The sequence below is a fragment of the Pristis pectinata genome, chromosome 10 (assembly GCF_009764475.1).
Source record: "Pristis pectinata isolate sPriPec2 chromosome 10, sPriPec2.1.pri, whole genome shotgun sequence".
NCBI classification, from domain to species: Eukaryota; Metazoa; Chordata; class Chondrichthyes; order Rhinopristiformes; family Pristidae; genus Pristis; species Pristis pectinata.
In genome coordinates, this window is record NC_067414.1 from 9,640,055 (window position 1) to 9,664,856 (window position 24,802).

At 42.3% G+C, this 24,802-nt stretch overlaps 1 protein-coding gene and 1 long non-coding RNA gene across 2 annotated transcripts in view; one reads left to right on the forward strand and one right to left on the reverse strand.

Moving 5' to 3' along the window:
- The window catches only part of LOC127574917 (uncharacterized), a 792,285-nt gene that overhangs the window by 206,746 nt on the left and 560,737 nt on the right, over positions 1-24,802 (reverse strand). The gene's annotated exons all lie outside the window — the stretch shown is intronic.
- LOC127574890 (pecanex-like protein 1) overlaps positions 1-24,802 on the forward strand; it is a 207,527-nt gene that overhangs the window by 126,553 nt on the left and 56,172 nt on the right. Inside the window, 4 exon segments of the mRNA XM_052024376.1 lie at positions 10,973-11,081; positions 14,224-14,353; positions 15,610-15,668; positions 22,064-22,279. Coding sequence (XP_051880336.1) covers positions 10,973-11,081; positions 14,224-14,353; positions 15,610-15,668; positions 22,064-22,279 — 514 coding nt within the window.

The following is a 24,802-nucleotide window of genomic DNA, read 5'->3' on the forward strand; positions in this document are numbered from 1 at the left end:
ATGGTTTCAGCCCAAAACGTTGATGGTCCACTTCCCTCCACAGATGCTGCCTGACCTGGAGTTCCTCGAGCAGTTTCTTTTTTTTTGCTAATATCAAGCTCGTCTCGGGAGTGGCATGCCAAGCAATGAGATGCTAATGGCGAGGCAGCAGTCAATGCTGCTGTATCTCAGCTCCAGGACCCGGTTCAATCCTGACCTCAGCTGCTGTCTTTGCGCAGCTTGGATGTTCTCTCTGAGATTGCCTGGGTTTCCCGCGGGTACTCCAGTTTCCTCCCACATCTGAGTAATGTGCTGGTAGGTTAATTGGCTCTTGTTAAAATTACTCTTCAGTGAAGGTTAATATAAAAAAATAGTGGAGTTGGAGAGTGGGTGGGGATACAGGGAAATAATGAAGGAGGATGGAGACTAATGAGATGGTCCCCTGGGAGGCAGCATGATTCTACTGGGCTTTATGGCTTCCCCTTGTGCCATTATAATCTATGATAGCTATACTTAGTTGACCCCAATGGATGTGCCATGCACCTGACACCGGACTCCCAAGGTATGGACTTTATTCTGAGCACTGTCCCATCAAGAGAGTACCAGGAGGATAGAGGAAAACAAATCAAGAATATTCTGAAAACCAGCTTGAAGAAGTCTCTCAGTCCTGGCCCTTGAGCGCTCAAAATAGAGAGGGAACATTTGGGTTGGTGTTGATAACCTCAAATTCTTTTGTCGGGTTCACAGCAGAAGCCCAGTGTAAAGGGTGAGAGTGATCATTTCCCAAGTTACCCAGCTGCCCTCCCCTCCGTCACCTCCTGCTGTAACAGAGTCTGGGTGTCCCACATTGGCCTTTTCAGCCACCTCACAACCCATAGAACTGGAGTGGAAGCAAGTCATCCTTGAGCCCTAGAGTTGGAGTAAGAACAAATTATCCCTCGGCTAACATCATCAAAAACAGATCATCATACTATTTCACTGTCATTTATTCATCTCACTGTTTAGGAGTTACTGATTGCAATTTGACTGATGCATTTCTTGCATTACAACAGTGACTACACTTCAAAAAGTACTTAGTCAGTTATAATGTGCTTCAAGACCTCCTGAGGTTGTGAAGTATGAGTTTTTCTTTCAACAAAGTCTGACTAAGGCTCCAAGCAGTAGGATTTCTAATCCTCTCTCTTGCCCAGATACAGAGCCAGGCCCTGGGAGTATCCTGGAGAAGAATGTGAGGGTTGGGAAATGTGTGAATCACAGGTAAATGTTCAGATTTTCCTCCCACTTGTGCAAATCAAGAGGATCTGATTTCCAACCCACGTCCCAAATTACCTCTCAGTCCTCGGCCCAGGTGAAGTGTAACAGCCAGACAGGAGGAATAACACCCGCTATGTTTTCACACACTGATTCCTCTCCTTGTGTCCCTGAGTCATTCAGCAGGGGGCATTTGTTAGTTGTATTAAGGAGATTTCACCGTTCACTTTTAAGCCTTGAAGAACTCCTCCACTAACTCAGAGGGAAGGAATTTGAAAGCAGGGCTTTATCTTGGCACAGACTGCATGAGATAGGAGCAAGTAACTAGCATCATGCATTCCTTTTTCTTTAGTCCCATCACACTATTTGTGTTTCTCCCCCTCTCTGTGACTTCTGGTTTGTACACTCTTCCCAGCCACTGTCCTGCTCTGCACTAATGTGCTAAGAGTTTTAGTGACTTGTTCAGACTCTCCCAAGGGACTGGATAATGATTTCATTGTGACTTCATACATCTGTCAATCCTACTACCCTAGAAGGAATAGAACTGATTAAAACAAAACAAAGCAAAAATATACAACATTCATAGATTTGCAGATTTTCTAAGCCACATTAAGCTTTGTTTGGTGAGGTGGAGGTTTGCCTATCAGGAAAGCCTTAACAGATTGGTTTGTTAACTGCATAAGCAAACAGGCTAGCGGTAACCTGTTCGAAGATTTAATATTATTACAGGATTCTGTAGGATAGCCATAGAGAAGATGTTTTCACCCATGCACGAGTCCATAGTTCCAGTAGAGAAATGTTTCCAATGTGAGAGAGCTGAAGATGTAAAACTTGTTTCCATGGTCTGTAACTGAAGTGAATTGTGTAAATGCACTGCAGGAGGCCCTGGGGATGTACATGGGAGAGGGAGCAATAAAAGGGTTGAGGAATGTTTTAAATCAAACAGCGTGGAAGGAGGCAGACATCTATGGCATTGACCATTTGGGCTAACTGGCCTGTTTCTGTACTGTAAATTCTATTTTCTTCAAATTACAGGCAGTAAATTACTCTGCACACACAGCAGTAGAGTGAGCACCCAAAGCGTCCTTTATCTCTTTCCCCTCTGCCCTCATGACCTGCCCATCAATTCCCCACCTCCTTCCCTTTATTCCATGGTCCACTGCCCTCTCCTACCGGATTCCTTCTTCTACAGCCCTTTGCCTCTTCAGCTTCTTACATCACTCCCTTTCATCTCCCTTCCCCCTCTCACCTGGACTCACCTGCCAGCCTGTGCTCCTCCCCCTCCTCCGACCTTTTTATTCTGGCTTCTGCCCTCTTCCTTTCCAGTCCTGATGAAAGGTCTCATCTCGAAACGTCGACTGTTCATTTCCCTCCATAGGTGCTGCCTGACCCGCTGAGTTCCTCCAGCATTTTGTGTGTGTTGCTCCAGATTCCAGCATCTGCAGAATCTCGTGTCTTTGTTTTTGCATGCTGACTCTGGCTCACTGACCCCATGCACTGTAGGATATCCGTAGAGAAGATGTTTTCACCCATGCACGAGTCCATAAATCCAGGGAGCTCGGCATCAAACAGCATCCATGCAACATAACCCGATGCTCAATAGCTAAGCTGCACTCCATTCCGTATGGGCGTGGTGCTGTTACTAAAACAATAAGTCGTGGAAAATTTTTAAGCACAATGATTGACAGGTTTGTAATAAGCACACAATGATATTTTTACCTTGTGTCCCAGTGCTTGCAATAGATGCTGAGGGAGGGGTGGGGGTAGGTTGTCATTTGAAAATTTCAAGACCGAGAAATACATTTTTGTTGGATAAGAGTATGGAAGAAAAATGGGGAAATGGATTTGTGATGCAGATCACCCATGATCTAATTGAATAGTGGAACAAGCTTGAGGAACGGAATGTTTCAGTCCTGCTCAATGCACTGCTGATATATGAAGGACACTTTGGAACAGTTAGAAAGATCCCACAGACTGAAGGTGCAACCTCATCATGTTAAGTGTCACAGTGATCAGTATACACCAGTTCTAAATCTCCCAAGGATTTTATTTTTAGCTTAATTGCTATCTGTAGTCAGACACAAGTACAAAGATATGAAGGCTGACCTGATGTAATTAAAGCACGATTAAAACATCTGCACCCACTTTCAAAATTAAAGTCAGACTTGAGGAGCATGCTGAGCTTTTAAGTTTGGATTTTGGTGATTGTTCATGAACACATCAACTTTAAAAACCTTTTGTTTAAGGAGAATGTGAAGGTATTTTTGCAAACATTTCTTTGGCAACAGCAGTGACTCATATTCATGTGTTACTGAAACTAATTAGCAGTTATTAAATTACTGAGATGTATGGGGTTGGGGGAAACGCTTTCAGTTGCTATGGCAACCATATGGTACTGGCTTCTGAAAACTCTTAATTAAAGGTTAATTTGTAGATGATAGCTCTGCAGATTAGTGCTGTGACAGAGCTCATTGTGTGAACTCCCACTCCCGAATAGCAAGTGGGAAGAGGAACACAGTGGATTCTTTTTATACTTATTGCTTATTTTCCCATTGCATCCCCCAACCTTACCAATAAATCCTCAATAGACGTGGAATGGGCACTCCATGCTTTTGTGGAAGAGAGAAACTAATATGAAATATTCTGCATTCCCAGCCCCACTACATTTTGCTCTCGCTGACTTACTGGGGAGTTTTTTTCGTTCCAATGCCTGCCTGCAGGGAGCTGTGAACACAGACATCTGGTTGCTGTGACAAGCAAATGATAGTGAAATACACGTACACAAATGTTCTCATGTGACTGGTGATGGGTGTAGGAGTTGACAGGAAAAAGGGTGATATTTGCAGATTTTTTTTTAGAAAAGCTGAAAGGAGAGCTATTAGCAAAACAAAAATGAGAAATGAATGACAGAATAAGAGCTGCTGATGAATAAAATGATACATTTTAGAGCTTTAACATATGTAAAACTGGTATCATACGGAATTAATTTTTCTCACTCACTATCTTAACTTGCATATCCCACTCATAAATCCCATCTTCAAATCCTGAATTGGTTTCATTGCTAATGGACCAGAAAACTGCTTGCACCAGAGCAGAATCAATAATTCACCCAATGAATATACCCGGCACAAAGTTAACATTCGAGTGCATATAGATGTGAACTCGCAGTGAGATGTTCACTATGCACCATTTAATTTATTGCACGGATAACAGTTTGCTCAATTTGCTGGAGTGTCAAACATAACACTTATCCCATGACTGCACAGGAGCAAACAACATCCTGCTCATAATCAATCCCCCACTGAATAGCTCTCCTGCTTAGCTTTACTTCCATTGAAGGAGAACTGTATGCACGTGTATTTCCTACATATATGCAAAGAACTTACAGCACAGATAAAGGCCATTGCCAAACTGGTCTATGCTAGTGCTTATGATCTACTCAAGTCTGCTCCTCCAGACATTTATCTAGCTTTCCTTTATATGCACTTAAACTGTTTGCCTCCACCATATATGGCTGTGAATTCCATATACTCATTGCTTACTGAGCAGTTCCTCGTGAATTCACTATTTGATTTATTAATGACTACCTTACAGTTATCGCCCACAGTACTGGTCTCCCCCACAAGCATTTTCTGCTCAGCTACGTCAACTAGCCTTGTCATAATTTTAAAGCCTCCATTTTCTCTCAGTTCTTTAGAGGACAGATCACCTCAAGCCCTTGCAGTTGCCAATTAAACTTGCTTTGATTCGCTCGTAAATGAAAATCAGAAAAAACTGCATATTGCTTTGATTCTTCCCTTTTGTAGTTCATTGTCATTGGTGCCCTCTCAGATGGCACTTATGATGAGCAGGGGAGTTCTCACCAATTGTCCTTAGCCAAACTTTATCCCTCAGCTAAGCCCACAATCAAAAACAGATTGACTGATTATTATCATGATGCTGTTTCTGTGATCTTGCTGTGTACTAATTAGCTGTTTTTTTGTACATTGCAGCAGTAATTTCAAAGTGTTTAATTTTGGAATGATTGGGCAAGGCAAAGTAATAAAATAAGTAAAGAAAGAATTGCTGAATCCAAATGGAATTCTTTAAGCACATTTATTTATGAGCCTGTAGCAGAGCAAAAGCCTTCCCTTAATAAATGAGGACAGTAACTTTAAAAATAATTATGATTCAGGTGACTGCTTCACTTTCAATCCTTGTTGTGTGAAGTCAAAAACTGTGAGAAGGCTATGGCATAGATTTAAGTTGCGTTTGAGTGAAACTAAAAAAATGCAGACAAAAATTAGGCAAAAGCTGCATAATTGTTTCCTGGTGACAGGAGCTGTTAGAATAGAATGCATGTGGGTCAGCCAAGATTTTAACATCCCAGAGCAATTTTATATTTATATGCATTCCCAAGATGACCCAAGTACTTGCAGCTAGTAAACAGCCACTAAAATCCAGCCTGCTCCATTCAATTCGATCATGGCTGATCTGCATATCGATTCCACTTACCTATCTGTCTTCTGTATTTCTTATAAGTGATCGATCTCATTCTTGAAATTCTCAGGGAGGAGACAGAGTCTATCTATGCCCCTTTATGAGTATGGAATGGTCTATCTGTGCCTATCTACTCTATCTATGCCTCTTATAATTTCCACTAGCCTTTTTGTGGAAAAACTGCTTTAATCCTAAGTGACTTTGATCTTAAGATTGTGTTTGTCTTGTTCTGGCATCACCCACATGAGGAAATAATTCCCCTTTATCTAACCTCCAGTGTAATAAACTCAATTCAGTAACCACTCAGTCTTCCAAACCTATGTTGCCCAAGTTACAGCCTGGAGGCATCATCTAGCCTGCCAGATGTTTCTTTGTGGCCCATCCCCATAGCCTTTGGTACAACCATGAGGCACTGCATGCTTGCCACACATTGCTCTTGTCCAAGCTATCCATTTCATGGTTTAAATGACGTGGGGAGAGTCGGCTCATCCTCAAAACCTAACAAGCCCAGTTTCCTTTCCTTTGGATTGTCAAACATGCACCACTCACTTTAGTAAGTTTGTATTGTTTTAATAATTAAAATTGGCTATTTGTCATTATGTAAAGCAATGAATATGTTAAAGGCAGTTATAAAAAAATTCAAGCAATTTATGCCATCAAACTCATAAAACGCTAGTCAAATACTAGGTTAAACATAGAACATAGAACAGTACAGTATTGGACAGGCCATTCGGCCCACGATGTTGCGCTGATCTGGATGCCAATTTGTACTAAGTGTCCTCCTCCTGTGTATCATCCATATCCCTCCATTCCCTTTATATTCATGTGTCTATCTAAAAGTCTCTTAAACTCCACAAAACTGCTTGTTTCCACTACTACCATTGGTAAAACATTTCAGGAACCTACCACTCTCTGAGTAAAAAAAACTTGCCCCTCAAGTCAACTTTAAGCTCCACCCCCCCCCCCAAAAAACTTAAAAGTATGTCCTCTGGTGTTTGACATTTCTACCCAGGGAAAAGATTCTGACTGTCTACCCTATCTATGCCTCTCACAATTTCAAAAACCTCTATCAAGTCTCCCTCAGCCTCCGACACTCTGGTGAGAACAACCCAAGTTTGTCCAACCTTTCCTTATGGCTCATACCCTCTAATCCAGGTAGCATCCTGGTAAATCTCTTCTGCACCCTCTCCACAGTCTCCACATCCTTCCTGTAATGGGGTGGCCAGAACTGTACACAATACTCCAAGTGTGGTCTGACTGAAGGTTTATATAGCTGCAGCATGACTTCCTTACTCTAATACTCAACACCCCTGCCAATGAAGGCAAGCATTCCATACACCCTCTTTACCACCTTATCCACTTGTGTAGCAACTCTCAGTGAACTATGGACTTGGACCCCAAGATCCCTCTGTATCTCAATGCTATTAAGGGGCCGACCATTAACTGTATACTTTCTCCTTTCATTTGACTTCACAAAGTGCAACACCTCACACTTGCCTGGATTAAACTCCATCTGCCACTTCTTTACCCATATCTATAACTGATCTATATCCTGCTGTGTTCTTTGGTAGTTCTTTACATTGTCCACAACTCCACCAATTTTGGTGTCATCCGCAAACTTGCTTATCCGCCCATCTACATTTTCATCCAAATCATTGATATACATCACAAACAACAGAGGTCCCAGCACTGATCCTTGCAGAACACCTCTGGTCATGGACCTCCAGCCAGAATAACAGCCTTCCACCCCTACTGTCTGTCTTCTATGGGCAAGCCAGTTCCGAATCCAAACTTGCAATCCATTCTGGATCCCATGCATCTTTATCTTCTGAATCAACCTACCATGAGGGACCTTATCAAATGCCTTACTAAAGTCCATGTAGATACAGTCCACTTCCCTAACCTCATCAAGCTCCTTCGTCACCTCCTTAGAAAACTCAATCAAGTTTGTAAGGCATGACCTGCCCCGCACAAAGCCATGCTGACTGTCCCTAAGCAGGCCATGCCTTAACAAATGTGCATAAATCCTATCCCTCAGTATCCTCTCCAATAGCTTCCCTACCACTGACGTGAGGCTCAATGGCCTATAATTACCTGGATTATCCCTATTTTCCTCCTTGAACAAAGGCACAACATTTGCTACTGTCCAGACCTCCGATACCTCGCCTGTGGCTAGTGAGGACACAAAGATCTTTGTCAAAGCCCCAGCAATCTCCTCACTTGCTTCTTTCAATATTCTGGGATATATGCCATCGGACCCTGGGGATTTACACACCTTAATGTTTTTCAGAAGACTCAGCACTGCCTCCTCCTTAATCTCAAAATGTCTTAGCACATTAGCATACCACACCCTGTTTTCAATATCCTCCAATTCCTTCTCCTTGGTAAATACTGACACAAAGTATTTAGTACCTTAACCACTTGCTCTAACTCCAAGCACAAATTCCCTCCTTTATCCTTGAGTGGACCTACCTTCTCCTTAGTTATCCTCTTTTTCTTATGTTAAGTATAAAATGCCTTGGGATTATTCTTGACCCTGCTCACCAAGAACATTTCATGGCCCCTTTTGGCTGTTCTAATCGCCTGCTTGAGCACTTTCCTGCTTACTTCATATTCTACAAGGGCACAGTGTGATCTTAGCTCCCTAAACCTGACATATGCTTCCATTTTCTTCCTGACTAAATTTAGGCCCTCTCGGATCATCCAAGGTCTAGATTTTAGACAAAGGATCTATTATAGGCTTATTGTTGTTTGGTAATAATCTAAAAAGAAGCAAGATTGTTGCATTTGTATCTTTGTGTACATAACTAAATTATCAGTATCTGGTTCTGAATGGTTAACTGAAAACTTTTTTTCATGTTTGTGGTTGTCAGAAGTAATTTGGATTGTCAGCCTGGCTCTGTCTAGAAAGAGTTTTTGCTCAGTTGTTCTAAACTCAGGAAAACAGACCAAGATTATGCTAACTGTCCTTATAATGTAAGGCATTGCAGAACCATCTCTAAGAGTTGATACCAGTAAATCTGGATGTAACCAATATTGTTACAGGTTGCTGATCTAAGCAATTCACCTCTGTTTAAGGAAGTGCCATAGGACAATAACACTCCTCCAATTCGATTAGAGAGGTCTTCACAGAAAGGTGGCTCCCGAGATCTCAGGTGGTCCCCAGGGTTTCACTATGAATCTTTTGTCAGAGAGTGGTGCTGTACTGTGGGATGGGTTGATGGAGGACCCCTGTTTTCCGGATATTGAGTGTAAGCTCCATCTTCACATGTGCTTTGTGGAACAAATCAGTGACAGTTTTGAACTCAGCCTTCTTGCACGTGCAACACCTATATACTGCAGCCCGACTACTGAGATTCACATGACCTTAGTTCCGGAGTGCGGTCAGTGCAGGTTGAACAACTTCCCATCAGATCTGAAAATTAGCTGCACTTCTGCTGGAAGTTTGTTGGAGGTGAGGTAATGTTGTGGTAAGAAAAATTGAGAAAACCTTTGGAGCAGTAACTCATCCTTATTTGATACCAGTTCTGTTGTAGACTTGTTGGTCAGAATTGGGTAGCAGAGCTCGAGCACCCTGGATCTGATTCTCTGTACTGTCTGTGTGGAGTTTGCATGTTCTCCCTGTGACCACGTAGGTTTCTTCTGGGTACTTCATTTTTCTCCCACATCCCAAAGACGTGCAGGTTGGTAGGTTGATTTGCTGCTCTAAGTTACCCCAAATGTAGGTGGGAGAGAGGAGAATTGGGGGAAGTTGATGGACGTATGAGAAAGAAGAGATTGCAGGGAGATAAGCGGGGGAGTGGGGTTGATGGGTGTGCTCTGAGAGCTGGTATAGATTGATGTGTCAAATGGCCTCCAGTGTTGTAACGAGATATAAAAATACAAAGCTATGATCATGGCATGCATGCTATCACAAAGCAATTGTAAGAAGGTGACTAATTTATGTGGGGAACCGAATTTGAAGCAAGTGCTCCATAGTCCTTCCCAGTCAAAGGCTTTATTGAAGTCAAAAATGGTTGCTGTTACTCCTTGCATTTCTCTTGAAGTTATTGTATGGGGAAGATCATGTCCACTGTGCCACTAGTTGAGATCTACACAAATAGCAAAATTCACCACTGCCTTCAGTACACTGATGTGCTGTTTAATTATCTGAGTCAAAGAGTTTTAAAAATAGAGATCTCAACAGCAGTGACCCCCAGCCTCCTGTACACTTCTGAGACATGAACCATCCACATCAAATCATTGGGTAGAAACCAATGCTCTCTCAGCAGAATCCTCCAAATCCACCGAAGGGCAAACAAACCAAGATCAGCATCCTCTGCCGGGTCAGCATCCCCAGTATCGCAATGCTAGTTACACTCATTGGTCTCTGCTGGGCAGGACATTCTATTTACATGCTGGGCATTAGACTTCTGAAACACCTTATTCTGAGCTCCAGTGTGGGTGAAGATTATCATGAAGGCAAAAGAAAAGATTCAAGGATGTACTGAAATGCAATATCCCCACTGACACCTGAGAATCCCTGGCCCCTGACCACTCAAAATGGAGAAGGAGCATTGGGAACAGTACTGAGAACCTTGATGCCGTGCATCAAGAACACACACAATCCTAATATAAATGGTGGAAGGAGCAGGCCACCTCACAAACTACCCACCCTTCGTGTCAGGCAACCCTGCCCTATCTGTGGAAGAGTCTGTAGTTCCCACATTGGCCTCATCCGTCACTTCAAAGCCCACAGAACACAGGGAAGTAGGTCATTCTTGATCACAAGGGATCTCCACTGAAGTGAAAAGTTAGTTTAGACTGTGAAGTTACAACGTTTCCAGACTTGGAAATAAATACACGCAAGCTATAAAACTTAGCACGGACAAAGCCACCACCACAATTACAAAGTTCAAGCCAAGAGAAAATCTGAGGGCTGCTTTGCTGTGAAATAACATGCAAGTGTGTCAGCTAAGAAAATGTAGTATTATAAGAATTGCACAAGGGCTGGACTATCTCATCTGCTGCACTAATTATGTGTTAAGCACTTTCATCTGATTCTTTAAATTGTGTCTTTCGACTGCTGAATTATCTCTGCCACTTAAGAAGTGGCAATAGATTTTATCTGCATTTTCTAATTGTATTTGTAATGTCATTATAGGGAACATAATAGAGTTTACAGGATGCTGCAATGGGTTTAAAACTAGTTTTGTTCTGAACTAAGTCAGTTTGCAGAGATGGTCACACTGTTTTAACAAATGTTCTTTCTTTCCTTGTGCAGCTTTGGGACTTACTACATAAACTGCAGTTTGTTTTGACCTACACTGCCCCTTGGCAGATTGCATGGGGCTCAGCCTTTCATGCTTTTGCACAGCCCTTCGCTGTGCCTCGTATCCTTTAGAATACAGCTTGAGGAACTAAAATTGCATGGGAAATTATCCACATCAAGATTCAAAGTAGTGCATTGGATTTTTGTCACTATGATGGACAGGTGTTGGTTTAACGTCATCTGAAACGTGGCACATATGATGGTGAAGCATCTGCCCATGTTGAAAGTCCTAAAGTTCAGCATTCGCTCAGTCCTGTCCCTCTGACAGTGAAATGTTACCATCATATGTCCCTCTGGCAGTGTAGCACTCCTTCAGCGCTGCCTCTCAGACAGTCCATTCACTTCAATGGATTGATTGTATTTACAATGTTCCCTGGTTTGAAGAGAACTTCTTACCAAAAGAATCATCTAGATTCCAGCATCTGCAGTCCTTTGTTTCTCTTCTTACCAAAAGGTGTTATTACCAAAGCTAGGAGTTTGGCTCAATGAGTAGGAGCCTTCCTTCTGAGTGAAAAGATTCTAGGTTCAACCTCCAGTCAACGATTATGTGACATAATCCAGGATGACATGGTCAGTCTGAGGGAGTGCTGAACTGTTGAAGGGGCAGTATTGGGGAACGCTCCATTGTCAAAGGTATTGACAGAGTTCTCTCTTGTTGGAGCACTGATACTGAAGGGGAATAAGCCGTTATAGGTGCATTGTTGCACATATGACATTGAAATGATGACTTGCCTGTCCATTACATCCAACAACATTATTTGAAGGGGAGCAAGAAATTCCTGCGATTCCTCAAACAACTAACACCAACAAAGTATTTGTTCATCTTGTTTATGGGATCTTACTGTGTGTGAAACAGCTGCCTTGTTCACATATATAACTGCAGTACCCACACCACAATAACATTCGCTTTAGGGCATTACTAGATGATGTGCCATGATATGACATATATGTAAATTCCTTCTTTCTAAAAAGGAACGTTAATTGGTTTCAATTGGTTTTCTTTTGGTTGCAGTTGACCTAACTCATGCTAACAACTGGATGAGGTATCTGTTTATGTGATGACACCATTCCCAATCCAGTGTTAAATCCGTAGTCACACTCCAGATGTGCCAGAAGGACAATTTTGTTCTTAAACTACTGTGAGATTCTCAGCTGTGAGCCATAAGTACTTTCTCTGACCAACACTCTGAAAGCTTCAGAGCTCTGTTTACCAATTGCCTTAAAGGGATGTCACTGCATTTTAGCAACAGCAAATAGTGCTGCACATTCCACAATGTAACAACTGTCTCATAAATTAGATTGTCAACCAAAAGAGAGTTCACAGGGGCTCACAACTGCACAGTATTTATGTTAGGACTGGTAAGAAAACTAAGAATGGTTTACAAAAGGAATGATTAACTACTGCTAGTTGATGAAATCAAGAATAATCTAAAAACTTAAAGCCTTGAATTAGTGACGGTGCGGGTGGGGGATGTGATACATGAAACCGACAGGAGAGGATTGGATAAGCCTGAGTTTATGGAAAGTAATAGATGATAGGGGGCCAGGAAAATGTTGGAATGGTCACCCAAAGGTAACAAAGGCAGGGATGTATGTTTCAGTGTCAGATGTACTGAGGCAGAGATGGAAATGGGTGAAGTATAAGAGGAAGAAGTACACAGTCTTAGTAATTTAGTGGTCATCCAAAGACGTACGGGTTAGGAAGTTGTGGGCATGCTATGTTGGCGCCAGAAGCGTGGCGACACTTGCGGGCTGCCCCCAGAACACTCTACACAAAAGATGCATTTCACTATGTGTTTCAATGTACATGTGACTAATAAAGAGATCTTATCTTATCCTAGTCATGTCCACTTTCAGCTGATTGTCTATTTCCACCTCTGCCAATTTGCCCACATCCATCCCTGCCTCAGTACATCCTGCACTGAAACTCACATCCCTACCTATATTTCCTTTGGATGACCATTACTCAACTCAGACTCAAATGGAGTGTTAAGTTCATGAGTGGTCTTATTAACGTGACAAAGTGGCCAGAGAAAAGGATAGAGCCAGCACCAAGGGTATGGATGCTGCAGCAGGGAATAGCTGTGTTCTTCCTAAATGGAGGCAATTGAAAAGTATGGATGATGGGAAATCAGTCAGTGGAGGAGTCAAGCAAGTTGATGGTGAGGTAAAGCTGGGTGTTAATAGTGTGTTTGTAAAACCTGACGTGTTCAAAGGGCACCATGAAGGTGATAAAAACGAAGGAACAAATGATAGATCCTTGGCTGCATCTAGAGTACCAATCAGGGAAGAGAACTGATTAAAGGAAAGAGAAAAAAACCTTACAGATATATAGTGCTTTTCACAACTTCAGAACTGATTTCCTATCATCAGAATAGCTGAAAGTACTTTCCAAGTGTAGTCAACATTTTACGGTAGAAATATGAGCTAATTTGAGCATTTCTGTGTCCCACTTGGTGAACTGCTTGTAATAATATTGGTTGAGAAATAACAATCAGTCAAGGCACCAGGAGACTCGACCCTGATTTCCTTTGAAATGCTCTTCTTTGGATTCACACAATAGTCCTTAATTTAACATTTCCTCTAACAGTGATGCAACACAGCCCTCAGTATTGCCACTAATATGCCAGCCTGGATTTGCTGCTCTCAGATTTTTGTAAAGGGGTTTAGTCAGAGGCAAGTTTGAGAACTTGTTAGAGAGGCTCTTTCTTTGATCAGGGAGCTTACAGTAAAGACTATAGTAAGTTAACCTTTAAAAGCTCCTCTGCTTGGAATTTGGTTCTGAGTTTTCACGTGCAGCCAGAGCAGCAACAATGTGCTAAGGTGACAATGGCTAACACGAGGGGACATAATTTTAAGGTGATTGGAGGAAGATATAAGGGGGATGTCAGGGGTAAGTTTTTTTTACACAGAGAGTGGTGGGTGCCTGCAGAGGTTGTGGGGCAGATGCATTAGGGACATTTAAGAGACTCTTAGAGACATGAATGATAGAGAAATGGGGGGCTATGTGGGAGGGAAGGGTTAGATAGATCTTAGAGCAGGATAAAATGTCAGCACAACATTGTGGGCCAAAGGGCCTGTACTATGCTGTAATGGTCTATGTTCTATGCTCTGATTATTAAATTTGCCAGTGTGTACTGATTAAATATCTGTATCACTTTCTTAGGAACCATGAAATCGATTCCTTAACCACACCCTTTCAGATTCAGCTATGCTTTTTGTCCAAGCCCTCGTGTCTTCACTCTTTTCCACTCCTCTTGCTCCATTCCTTGGCAGCGCCATTTTCATTACATCCTATGTCAGGCCAGTGAAGTTCTGGGAAAAGAATTACAAGTAAGTGGACTGTGTTTGCTGATGACAGTCTTGTTGCTTGAGGCTAAGGTGGAAATGTCCTTCCTTGCCACATTGATGTCTGTAGCTCCATGGCTTTATTCAGGCAATTTGCCACTCATCCAGTTCTCTTTGTTCAAGTCATTAGCTAGTGTTAAGAACAATGAACTGGGCAGTGGACACTGGAGTGCATGGTTACACAGATATGCCCAGTTGGCTGACCGGCTAAATTAAAATTCCAAAATGATTTTGAAAACTTGATCAAAAAATATTGCTTAATTTTTCATTTGCAGAGGGTGAAATTAAAGTCATTGCTTTATAAAATTCCCAAAATTCCCAATCCATTACATGAGCAAGGTATCATCCTGGTATCATTCCTCAGTTGGGGCTGTGGTAACTGACCAAATGCCTAAAGTGACTTTGGAACTAAAGTTGATCTTAGCATCTAAATATCAGCAAGGAATAATCAATCTTGGGCTCCACAACCAGTTGCTGTTCTCTAGTCCCTTTTGCAGATGCACATACCTGTGTGGAATTCAAACATGAGATTTGTTGGAGATGCATCCTGTGGTCTGATGGTCTCCCAAACCTTGCTGTCTAGACTTGCTTCATCCAAAAGGCTAACCTTCATGTACATCACATGATGTGCATATTGTACAACAGCAAGTAATCAACAACTCCAGGTGAAAAGAGGAAAAATTCCACTAAGAGATTATTATGCAGCAATGACCATTTATAAAGTACATAATTTAAATTGCTTAAGATAATTTGGAATGTCTATCCTGTCAAACAGAACATGGAAAGGAAAAAAGTACATCCATAATGTATTAAGAATCCGACATCTACAAGCACTTTATCCCAACTTCTGCCATTATAGGTTACTTTGGAAAAAATACATTGGAAATTCCCTATGTTAATGCAGCATATTGCAGTTGCACTCTTGCGAGTAGGGGTGGTGCCGTTTTACATGGGGAATTCCATTATAAACATGGAAGTGGGAATCAACAACAGAAATGAGCCATTAAAAAATTATGCCATAAAAAAACAGAAAATATTGGAAATACTCAGCAGGTCAAGCAACATCAGTGGAGAAGAAAACAAAGTTAATTGAAATTCCTTGATTATATCTCCACACACTGGTCCAATGATCCTCGGTCCAGGCCCACTTCACTACATGTTGTTTTCACTCCCTGTGCTCAGTGTAATAGCATCTCAACCAGTAAATTCAAGGTTTACATTATTGCACGTCTTTTTTACAGCACCAAACGGGTGGATCATTCAAACACCAGGCTGGATTCACAGATAAACAGAAGTACTGGTAAGTAAAGAGATGATGTAACTTCAGCTCACCTCCCTTCGGATTATTATTTTGTAGCAACATGGATGTGATAGGATTGTCTGGCCCCCAAAAATATAATCAGCACAAGAATGAACTGTTCCTGTGAATGCTGTTTGTCGAGGTGAGAAATGCTGCTTCAGAAAGTGTTAGTTTTGTATTCTCAGACAGAACTTTAGACAAAACTCTTTGCTTTCTTCAGTCTCAGCCTTCTGAAAAGTAATCTACCGATTGCATCAAAATTAAGCGTGGAAGGAGGCCATTTGGCTCATTTTGCCTGTGCCAGATCTTTGGAAGAATTATCCAGTTCGTTTCTCACCTTGTTCTTTCCTCATTGCTGTTTAATGTTACTCATTGTAAGTAATGGAATATTATGTGCTGTTCTGGGTGCCACTCTTCTGTGCCCTCTCTAAAGTAAAGACTTCAAAGAGGGCACAGAGGAGATTTACTAAAATGATTCCAGGGAAGAGTAGCTTTAGTATTGTGGATAGATTCGAGAAACTGGGCTCCAGGGAAAAGCAACTTGGATAGACTGGAGGAGCCAGGGTTGTTCTCCTTGGAACAGAGGAGGATGCTAGAGATCTGGTATGAACAGAGTAGACTAAGAAAAAAAACTGTTCCTATTTGCAGAGGAATCAAGAATTAGAGTACAGGATGATGATGATTGGCAAAGGAATCAAAACAACATGCAAATCCTTTTTTTTGCAGAGTAATTGGTTAGGGTCTAGAATGTACTGCCACAGAAAGTAGTGGAGTCAGATTCAATTGTAATCTTCAAAAGGAAGCTGTTTAAGTATATGGAAGGAACGAATTTACATGGCTATGAGAGTAGCTGTGGGTCCAGCTGGATTGCTCCTATTTAGGGCTGGTATGGACTTGATGGGCCAAATGGCTTCCTTCCATGCTGTAACTATTCTATGATTATCCAACCACTTATGAAAGTTACCATTGAGTTTGTTTCATCACCCCTTCAAGTCATGGATTCCCAGTCATAACAACCATTTTTCTACCAATTAACTTCAATCTCTCTTTGATTACTGGCCCTCTAGGCAGTGGAAACAAGCTCTCTACCAAAGCCCATGGTAGTTCTGAACAACCCTATTAGCTCCCTCCTTAACCATCTCTGCCACAGTGAGAGCAATTCTAGCTTCTCCAATTCCCTCCTTATGACTGAAGGCCCTCATCCCTGGAAGCATTCAGTTAGCACCCTGTGTGCCCCGGAAGACCTCAGTATTTTTTAAAAGCGTAGTACCTAGAACTGTACAGAATGCTGCTATTGAGGCCATTTCGGTGATTTCTAGCAGTATCGCTTATGTGCTCTATTTCATTCCACATGTCAAATATCCTGTGATATTTTAGTGAAGCTGCCAATACAACATTGGTCTCTGTACAGTCATTATATTTGCCTTGACACAGATGATGTGGATATTTTTGTGGTCCCTCATTCAGACGATAACGTACTCTAACAGAAGCCAGTGCTTATACTGGGGGGTGTTGTGCTTGTCCCTTTGACAAAGCAGGGTATCGGTTATGACGAGCATTTTGTCAGAAGAAGGACCCAAATGGAGTTAGTTTGCCCTACTCCTTCGTTATCCTTACCAGAGGTTTGTGCCTTTTTCCACCTTGATGTTGCAGTCATCCAGAAGAATCAGCTTGTCTTCCTCTCTGGTGTGGACCAGGATTTCAATAAGAGTTGGGAATCACCTGTTGCCAATTATGCAATTCGCCACTGTCTTCAATGCATCAATATGGCTTTAGATTAATTGATGAAAAGGATATTTGAAGATCAAGGTGTAAACCTCATAGTCAACCAGGCAGCAGTGATCCCTGCCCCCGTCCTGTATACTTCTGAGACCTGAACTACCTACAGACTTTGACTCTCACCAACTTACACAGCCCAGCGCGTCACGGACACCAGCCTTCCCTCCTTGGACTCTTTCTTTACCTGTCATTGTCTTGGTGGAGCAGCCAGCATAATCAAAGACCCCACCCACCAGGGACATTCTCTCTTCTCTCCTCTTCCATTGAGTAGAAGATACAGGAACCTGAGAGCATGTACCACCAGACTAAGGACAGCTTCTACCCCACAGTGATAAGACTATTGAATGGTTCCCTTATACAAAGAGATGGACTATGACCTCACGATCTACCTTGTTGTGACCTTGCACCTTATTGCACTGCACTTTCTCTGTAGCTGTGACACTTTACTCTACTGTTATTGTTTTTACCTGTACTACATCAATGCACTATATACTAACTCAATGTAACTGCACTGTGTAATGAATTGATCTGTACGATTGGTTTGTAAGACAAGCTTTTCACTGTACCTTGGTACAAGTGACAATAATAAACCCAATACCAATACAGCAGGGCACCTTAAGTTATTGGAGAGATACCACCAATGCTGTCTCCGCAAGAGCTTGCAAGTTCACTGGTCGATAAGCAAACCAATATCAGTGTCCTCTCCCAAGCCAATCTCCCCCATTATTGAGCCCCTAATTACTCACACTTCGCTATGTTGGGCAGGTCACATCGTTTGTATGCCCAACACCAGATTCCCAAAACAGACACTCTGTTCCATCTTGTGTCATTTAATAGGCAGACAGAGAAAAATATTCAAACATCTGCACAAAGCTTCCTTGAAGAAGTGCAACATCCCCACTGACTCCTGGGAACCTCTGGCCCACAACGGCTCCAAGTAGAGAAGGAGAATTTGGGATGGTATTGAGAACCTCGAGGTTATGCATTGGGAGTACACAGAGCCTCACAGAAGTGGCAAAAGGAAGGCACCACCTTACATCAACTGCTAAGCCTGTCAGGAACCTCATCTGTGGAAGTCTGTTGTTCCCACATTGGCCTCATGAGTCATCTCAAGATGTACAAAACAGAGTGGAAGCAAGTCATCCTTGATCCTGAGAGAATGCCTGAGAAACATCTCTGTGTAACTGAGAGTGTCATGCTGTAGTTTCATTCTTCTCCACTGGAGGTGATGCAACATCATCTCTGGCTGTAGACTCCAGTAATAATGTGACTGTTTTCTAAGACCATAAGATATAGGAACAGAATTGACCAATCGGCCCATCGAGTCTGCTCTGCCATTCAATCATGGCTGATTTTTTTTTCAACCTCCGTCTCTTGCCTTAACCCTCTTATCAATTAAGAACCTGTCAATCTCTGCCTTAAATACACCCAATGACCCAATGGCAACAGATTCCACAGGTTCACCACCCTCTGGCTGAAGAAATTCCTCCTCATCTCAAATTTAAAGGGACCTTCCTTTGTTCTGAGGCTGTGCCCATGGATCCTAGACTCTCCCACTACTGGAAAGATCCTCTCCATGTCCACTTGATCCAGGCCTTTCAGTATTCAGTAGGTTTCAATGAGATCTCCCCTCATCCTTCTGAACTCCATTGAGCCATCAAATGCTGCTCATATGTTACGCCTTTCATTCCTGGGATCATTCCTGTGAACCTCCTGTGGACCCTCTTCAGGGCCAGCAGGTTTATAGAGCGAGTAGGAACCTTTCGTGGTAAAACTAAAAGAAGCAGTTATGTATTTTTAAAATGGCCTCTGGATTTTATTTTGAAATACATGAGCAGTGAGAGTGGCAGAGATCTGTGACTGGTGGCCATTTACCTCAATCATCCTCTGGGTATCACTGTTGATGGGGAGCAGTCCCTGTCTTGTTGAAGGAGCAGTAGCTTTCCCAGCATTCCAGGCCCCCCTAACCCAAGCAAAGTAGCTGTATTCTGTGAAACTTGAATTTCCCAAGTGGTTATTTCCTGTGATCCTGGAGGTTGGGCTATAGTATTTACCCCTTCCATCTGTGGCTACCCACATGGACTCAGGCACACACCATACCAGGCCAGAGCCAATCCATGCCAGAACCAGGCCAATACACTTAAGTAAAATTGAATATCTCCAAACAGCAAGAATTCCACACAGAATTTTCTTCACCATCCGGTTAGAGAACAATGGGAGGAAATCATAGTTCTATGTGTTGGGTATACTCTCATCCAAAGTGATCGTAACTTCCTTTAAAGAACATCATTTACAAAAGGTTACCTAAATGGGTGCTTGATGGTTGGCACAGACTCAGTGGGCCAAAGGCCCTCTGTCCATGCTGTGTGACTCTGTGATTAAATTCAGATCCAATGTGTTGTGAAGTAACAATATGGGTCAGAATTTCAATCTCGTTACGCTGCTCAGTATTGCAAGTTACAAAGGGAAATGTTAACCAATGAGAACTAATCCAGAGATAGGCTAAGAAATTCTCTGTGTGTTGGATTTCAATGTAGCTGAAGTTAGTGAAAAGATTCAGCAGGGCTCCTACACCACATGTGTAGATTATTTGTAGAAACTTGTGAAGTGGGGCATTTTGGAGGGAGGAAAAAGGTGGCCACACTCAGCAGGGGAAATAAGGGTAGAACGTAAGAAGCTGAAGTAGGACTAGGCGATATGGTCTAATGTGCCTGCTCTATCATTTACTAAAATCATGGATGATCTTTTACTTAGGGCCATTCTCCTCCATTAACCCCAAATAATTCCCTGAATATCCCAAAATCCAATCGATGTCTGACTTAAACATGTCCAGTTAAAGAATCCCAACCCCATGGGTGAAGAAATTTCCTCTCATTTCTGTCTGAATGGCTGACCCTTTATTTTGAGTCTGTGACTCCAGATTCTGGATACTCCATGCAGGGGAAACATTTACCCTATCAAACCCCAAAACCTTTTGTATGTATCAGAATCAGGTTTATTATCACTGACATATGTCGTGAAATTTGTTGTTTTGCGGCAGCAGTACAGTGCAAGGCATAAAAATTACTATAAGTTACAAAAATAAATAAATAGTGCAAAAGAGGAATAACAAGGTAGTGTTCATGGGTTCATGGACCGTTCAAAAATCTGATGGCAGAGGAGAAGAAGCTGTTCCTAAATCATTGAGTGTGGGTCTTCAGGCTCCTGTACCTCCTCCCTGATGGTAGTAACGAGAAGAGGGCATGTCCCGAATGGTGAGGGTCCTTAATGATGGATGCTGCCTTCTTGAGGCACCGCCTCTTGAAGATGTCCTTGATGGCGGAGAGGGTTGTGCCCGTGATGGAGCTGGCTGAGTCTATAACCCTCTGCAGCCTCTTTCAATCCTGTGCATTGGAGCCTCCACACCAGGCTGTGATGCAACCGTTTCAATGAAATCACCTCCTATTCTTCTAAATGCTAGAGAGTAAAAACCCTCTCTTGATTGGACAAGCTGCCACCCCACACCCTAATCCCAGGAATTAATCCACTGAACCTTCTTTGCACTCTCTCTCTAATGAAGTGGGATCTAGGGCACATGTACCCACTGGCAGAGATTATTAAACCCATTGAAAGGAAAGCAAACCAAGTGCTAAGGCTTATCTCCAGATGGATGAAATCGAAAAGCAGAAAAATTATGTTAATCAAATAAACTGTAGATGCCTGAAATCTGAAATGAAAAAAAAACAGAAAATGCTGAAAACAGTCAGCAGGTCAGGCAGCATCTGTGGAAAGAGTAAAAAAGAGTTAACATTTCATGTCAGAGACCCTTCATCAGAACTGGGAAGGAGATATTTATAAGGTAATTTTAAGTTGCGGAAAAGGTGGCAAGGAATATATTGGACAAAGGGAAGATATGTAATGGGGCGAGATCAGGTCAAAAGGATTAATGGGGCATTTAGAAAGTGATTATGCTTCTTGGTCTGTGTCAGAAACTTATTGAAGACTAGAAGGGAAAGAAAAACCACAGAGGATGAACAAAAAAATTTTGTTAAACTTTTACATAGATCTTTGCTTAGACCATACTTGAAATACAGTTAATGGTTCTGTGAATACTGTGAATATAAAATGGCTACAGAGCATGGAGAAGGTGCAAGAAAAGATTTACAGAACTGAGAGGACATAGCAATCAGGAAAGACTGAACAAGGTAAGATCCTTTTCTGCAGATAAGGGAAGGCTGAGGGGTGACTGGATACAGGTCTTTAAAATTGTGACGGTAGGGTGGATATAAAGATGTATCAGCTTGTGACAAATTCCAAAACCACTGGCCAAGACTGTAACATAGGTATTAATGTCCAATAAGGAGCTCAGGAGAAACTGTATTACCCTGGGAAATGGTAAGTATTTCTTTAAATGCCTACCACTGCTTACCCACCATTATATCTTTTAATCTAATTTCCCAATCTACCTTATCTATTCAATTGCCTTTATTTAACTTTAAGGATCTAAGTTTGGAGTTAAGTTTGACACTCTTAAATGGAATACAAAATTCTTTTATGATCCAGAGAGGATGACTGTGCACACAGTTATCAACTTTCTGCAATTTAATCATTATTCTCTATGCTGTTTGCACGTGTAGGGGCTGATGATAACAACCTGAATTCAATCTTCTATGAGCACCTGACCAGATCACTGCAACAGAGCTTGTGTGGCGACTTGATCCTCGGTCGCTGGGGAAGCTACAGCACTGGAGACTGCTTCATCCTGGCTTCAGATTACCTCAATGCCCTGGTTCAACTGATAGAGATTGGCAATGGCCTCGTAACTTTTCAGCTCAGAGGACTCGAGTTCAGAGGCAAGTTCCATAATAACTCAAACCTGATAGCCACAGTAAAGTCAAATGGGTTCTCTCATCCAGTGTCCAGATCTGTTGTAGATTAATCAACAGGGATCAATTGCACTGATTAGCAGGTTATTGCAGCTTTTAACTACCAGGATGGCAGAAAGTGAATTAGATGAACATTTCCAATGGTCTTGAAGTTTCAACACTTTACTGGAAAGACACACATCAGTTTAGTCGAATACCTTTTGTTGCTGATGATAAAAATAGCAGTGCAAAACTGAATTACTTTTACATTTGGAAACGAAGAGGAACACTAGGTGGCATGATAAATTGACATATTCTTTAATTTGGGCCAGAGGTTTGAACTGAAACTATTTCACTCAAGCAATGTTATTTCCTGATGACCAGATAGCCATTCACTTTGAAAATAGATGGAATGATTGTGGTTGAGAGCATACATGTCGTTTTGTAGCAACAGATCTCTCTAGCAAACCGGGCCACTGAGGACTGTAAGTATTGCAGAACTCTATTTATATGGGTCATTGAAGTCGTCTTCAGACCCAGATTTAGAACAGCAGCAGTACACTCATATATGTTGCATGGATGTGTGTCTAGACCTGTTGTTGCTGAATCGATAGAGACAGATTGATCTAATTACCATGTTATTATTGCATCTTTCAACTACTAGAATAGCAGAGAGTGAACAAGGTGAACAGGGGTCTCTATTTCTGATGCTTCTAACCTTTCAACAATTTACTGGAAAAATATGAGTTTAATTCTGTTTGTTCCTAATGATTAAAGAAAAATAGTCTTTCAAATATCAGCTGTGGCTTGGCTGGTAGCATTTTTGTCACAGAGTCAGAATTATATGGGTCAAGTCCCACTCCAGACTTTGAGCTGTATAATTCAGGCTGACATCCCTCGTCCACTACCGAGTGAGTTCTGCACAGTCAAAGATACTGGCCTAGAGCTTGCTATACTATCGTTTAGTGTCATTAAATAGCACTGTTGGCCATCATCTTTCTGTTTGTGAAAGTCATATGAGGATCAAGGTCTTCAAATGCAAGGAGCATAGAATAATGTTGTCAGATTTTCCTCCATGAAGTTGTACTGGAACTGACAGTGATTCTCTATTGACCTACAGTAAATTCTCACAGCTGCTAACATTGCAGGTGCTATCTGTGCAGCCAGTCTTTAAGAGGACATACCATAATAACAGCAGCACTCTTCCAGCTACAGGGCAGTGCTTCTACTAAATGCATGGATGTTGCAGTGACATGAAAGTAGTTAGAGGGGGACCTAGTCTGACCAAGGGGTCAGAGGGACCTAATCAAGCTGGTGAAAAATAGTATGTGCAGGTGGTCATGTTCTTTGTGCAGGAGACCACAGAGACCCACTAGGGCTACGGCCAAGTGTTCCTGGTAGGAGGTTGCCAATAAGTTCTCTATTACAAGAAATATGAGTGCAGTTTATGAATGTCTGCACTTAGGGGAAGCCTGCAATGCAGACAAGTCCCTATGCCTGTTTTGTCTTCTCCTGTAGCCTGAAGTTCTGCAAAGGAATTTAGGGCCGCTGTCTTTTGGATGCGGTGTTGCCAAGATGGTGGGCTGACAGCTGGCGAGTGATGGTGGATCCAGGTGAGGAGGGGTAATAGGCAGATGGAGGAGGGAAGAGTGGAGATAGTGACAGAGGCTGGGAGGTGATGGGTGGAGACAACAAAGGGCTGCAGATGAAAAGAAAGTGAGAGTCTAATTGCAGGTAACCTGTTCTCCCTCTGTCTCTTTTCTCTTTCCTCTTGATCCACCCAGTTCCTCCTACACCCACCCACCCACCCAGCCCCCTATCCCCTGGTTATTACTCCTCCCCCACCCACTCCACCTGCCCATTACCGACACACTCCTCCCACTATGTCCCCTATCCCACTGTCCCCATTTGACCTCCCCACCTCCCTCATCTAGTTCCATGCTCCACCTTCCTTTCCTATCAGATTCCATCATCTGCAGCCCTCTGATGCCCCCACCTATCATCCCCCAGTCACTGTTTCCACTCTTGCCTCCACCATCTGTCTATCACACCCCCTCACCTGGATCCACCTATCGCTTGCCAGCTCTTGCTCCACCCCTTCCCTCCACCTCTTTATACTGGCGATCTCCCCTCTACTTCTCAGTCCAGAAGAAGGGCCCTGACCTGCAACATCAACTGTCCATTTCCCTCCACAGATGCCGCCTGACCCACTGAATTCCTCCAGCAGTTTGTTTTTTTTTCACTATGATAGACCCAAGTGTTTCCTTACATTGGCTGGATAAACCTCCAATTATATAAAGGTGAATATTTTGCATTGTAGTAATATTCCACGGACTTCTGCACACTTATTATGTGTTTTTGTCATGGCTACTAACTGCTTCCTCAAGCTGCCTTTGAGGCAGGCACCTCTACCATGCCTTTGGTATAATTATCCTGTTGTATTTTATTGATAAATTACATGTGTTCAAACTTGCCGAGTTGAGAGGTAAATAGTTTATATTTTGCCGATCA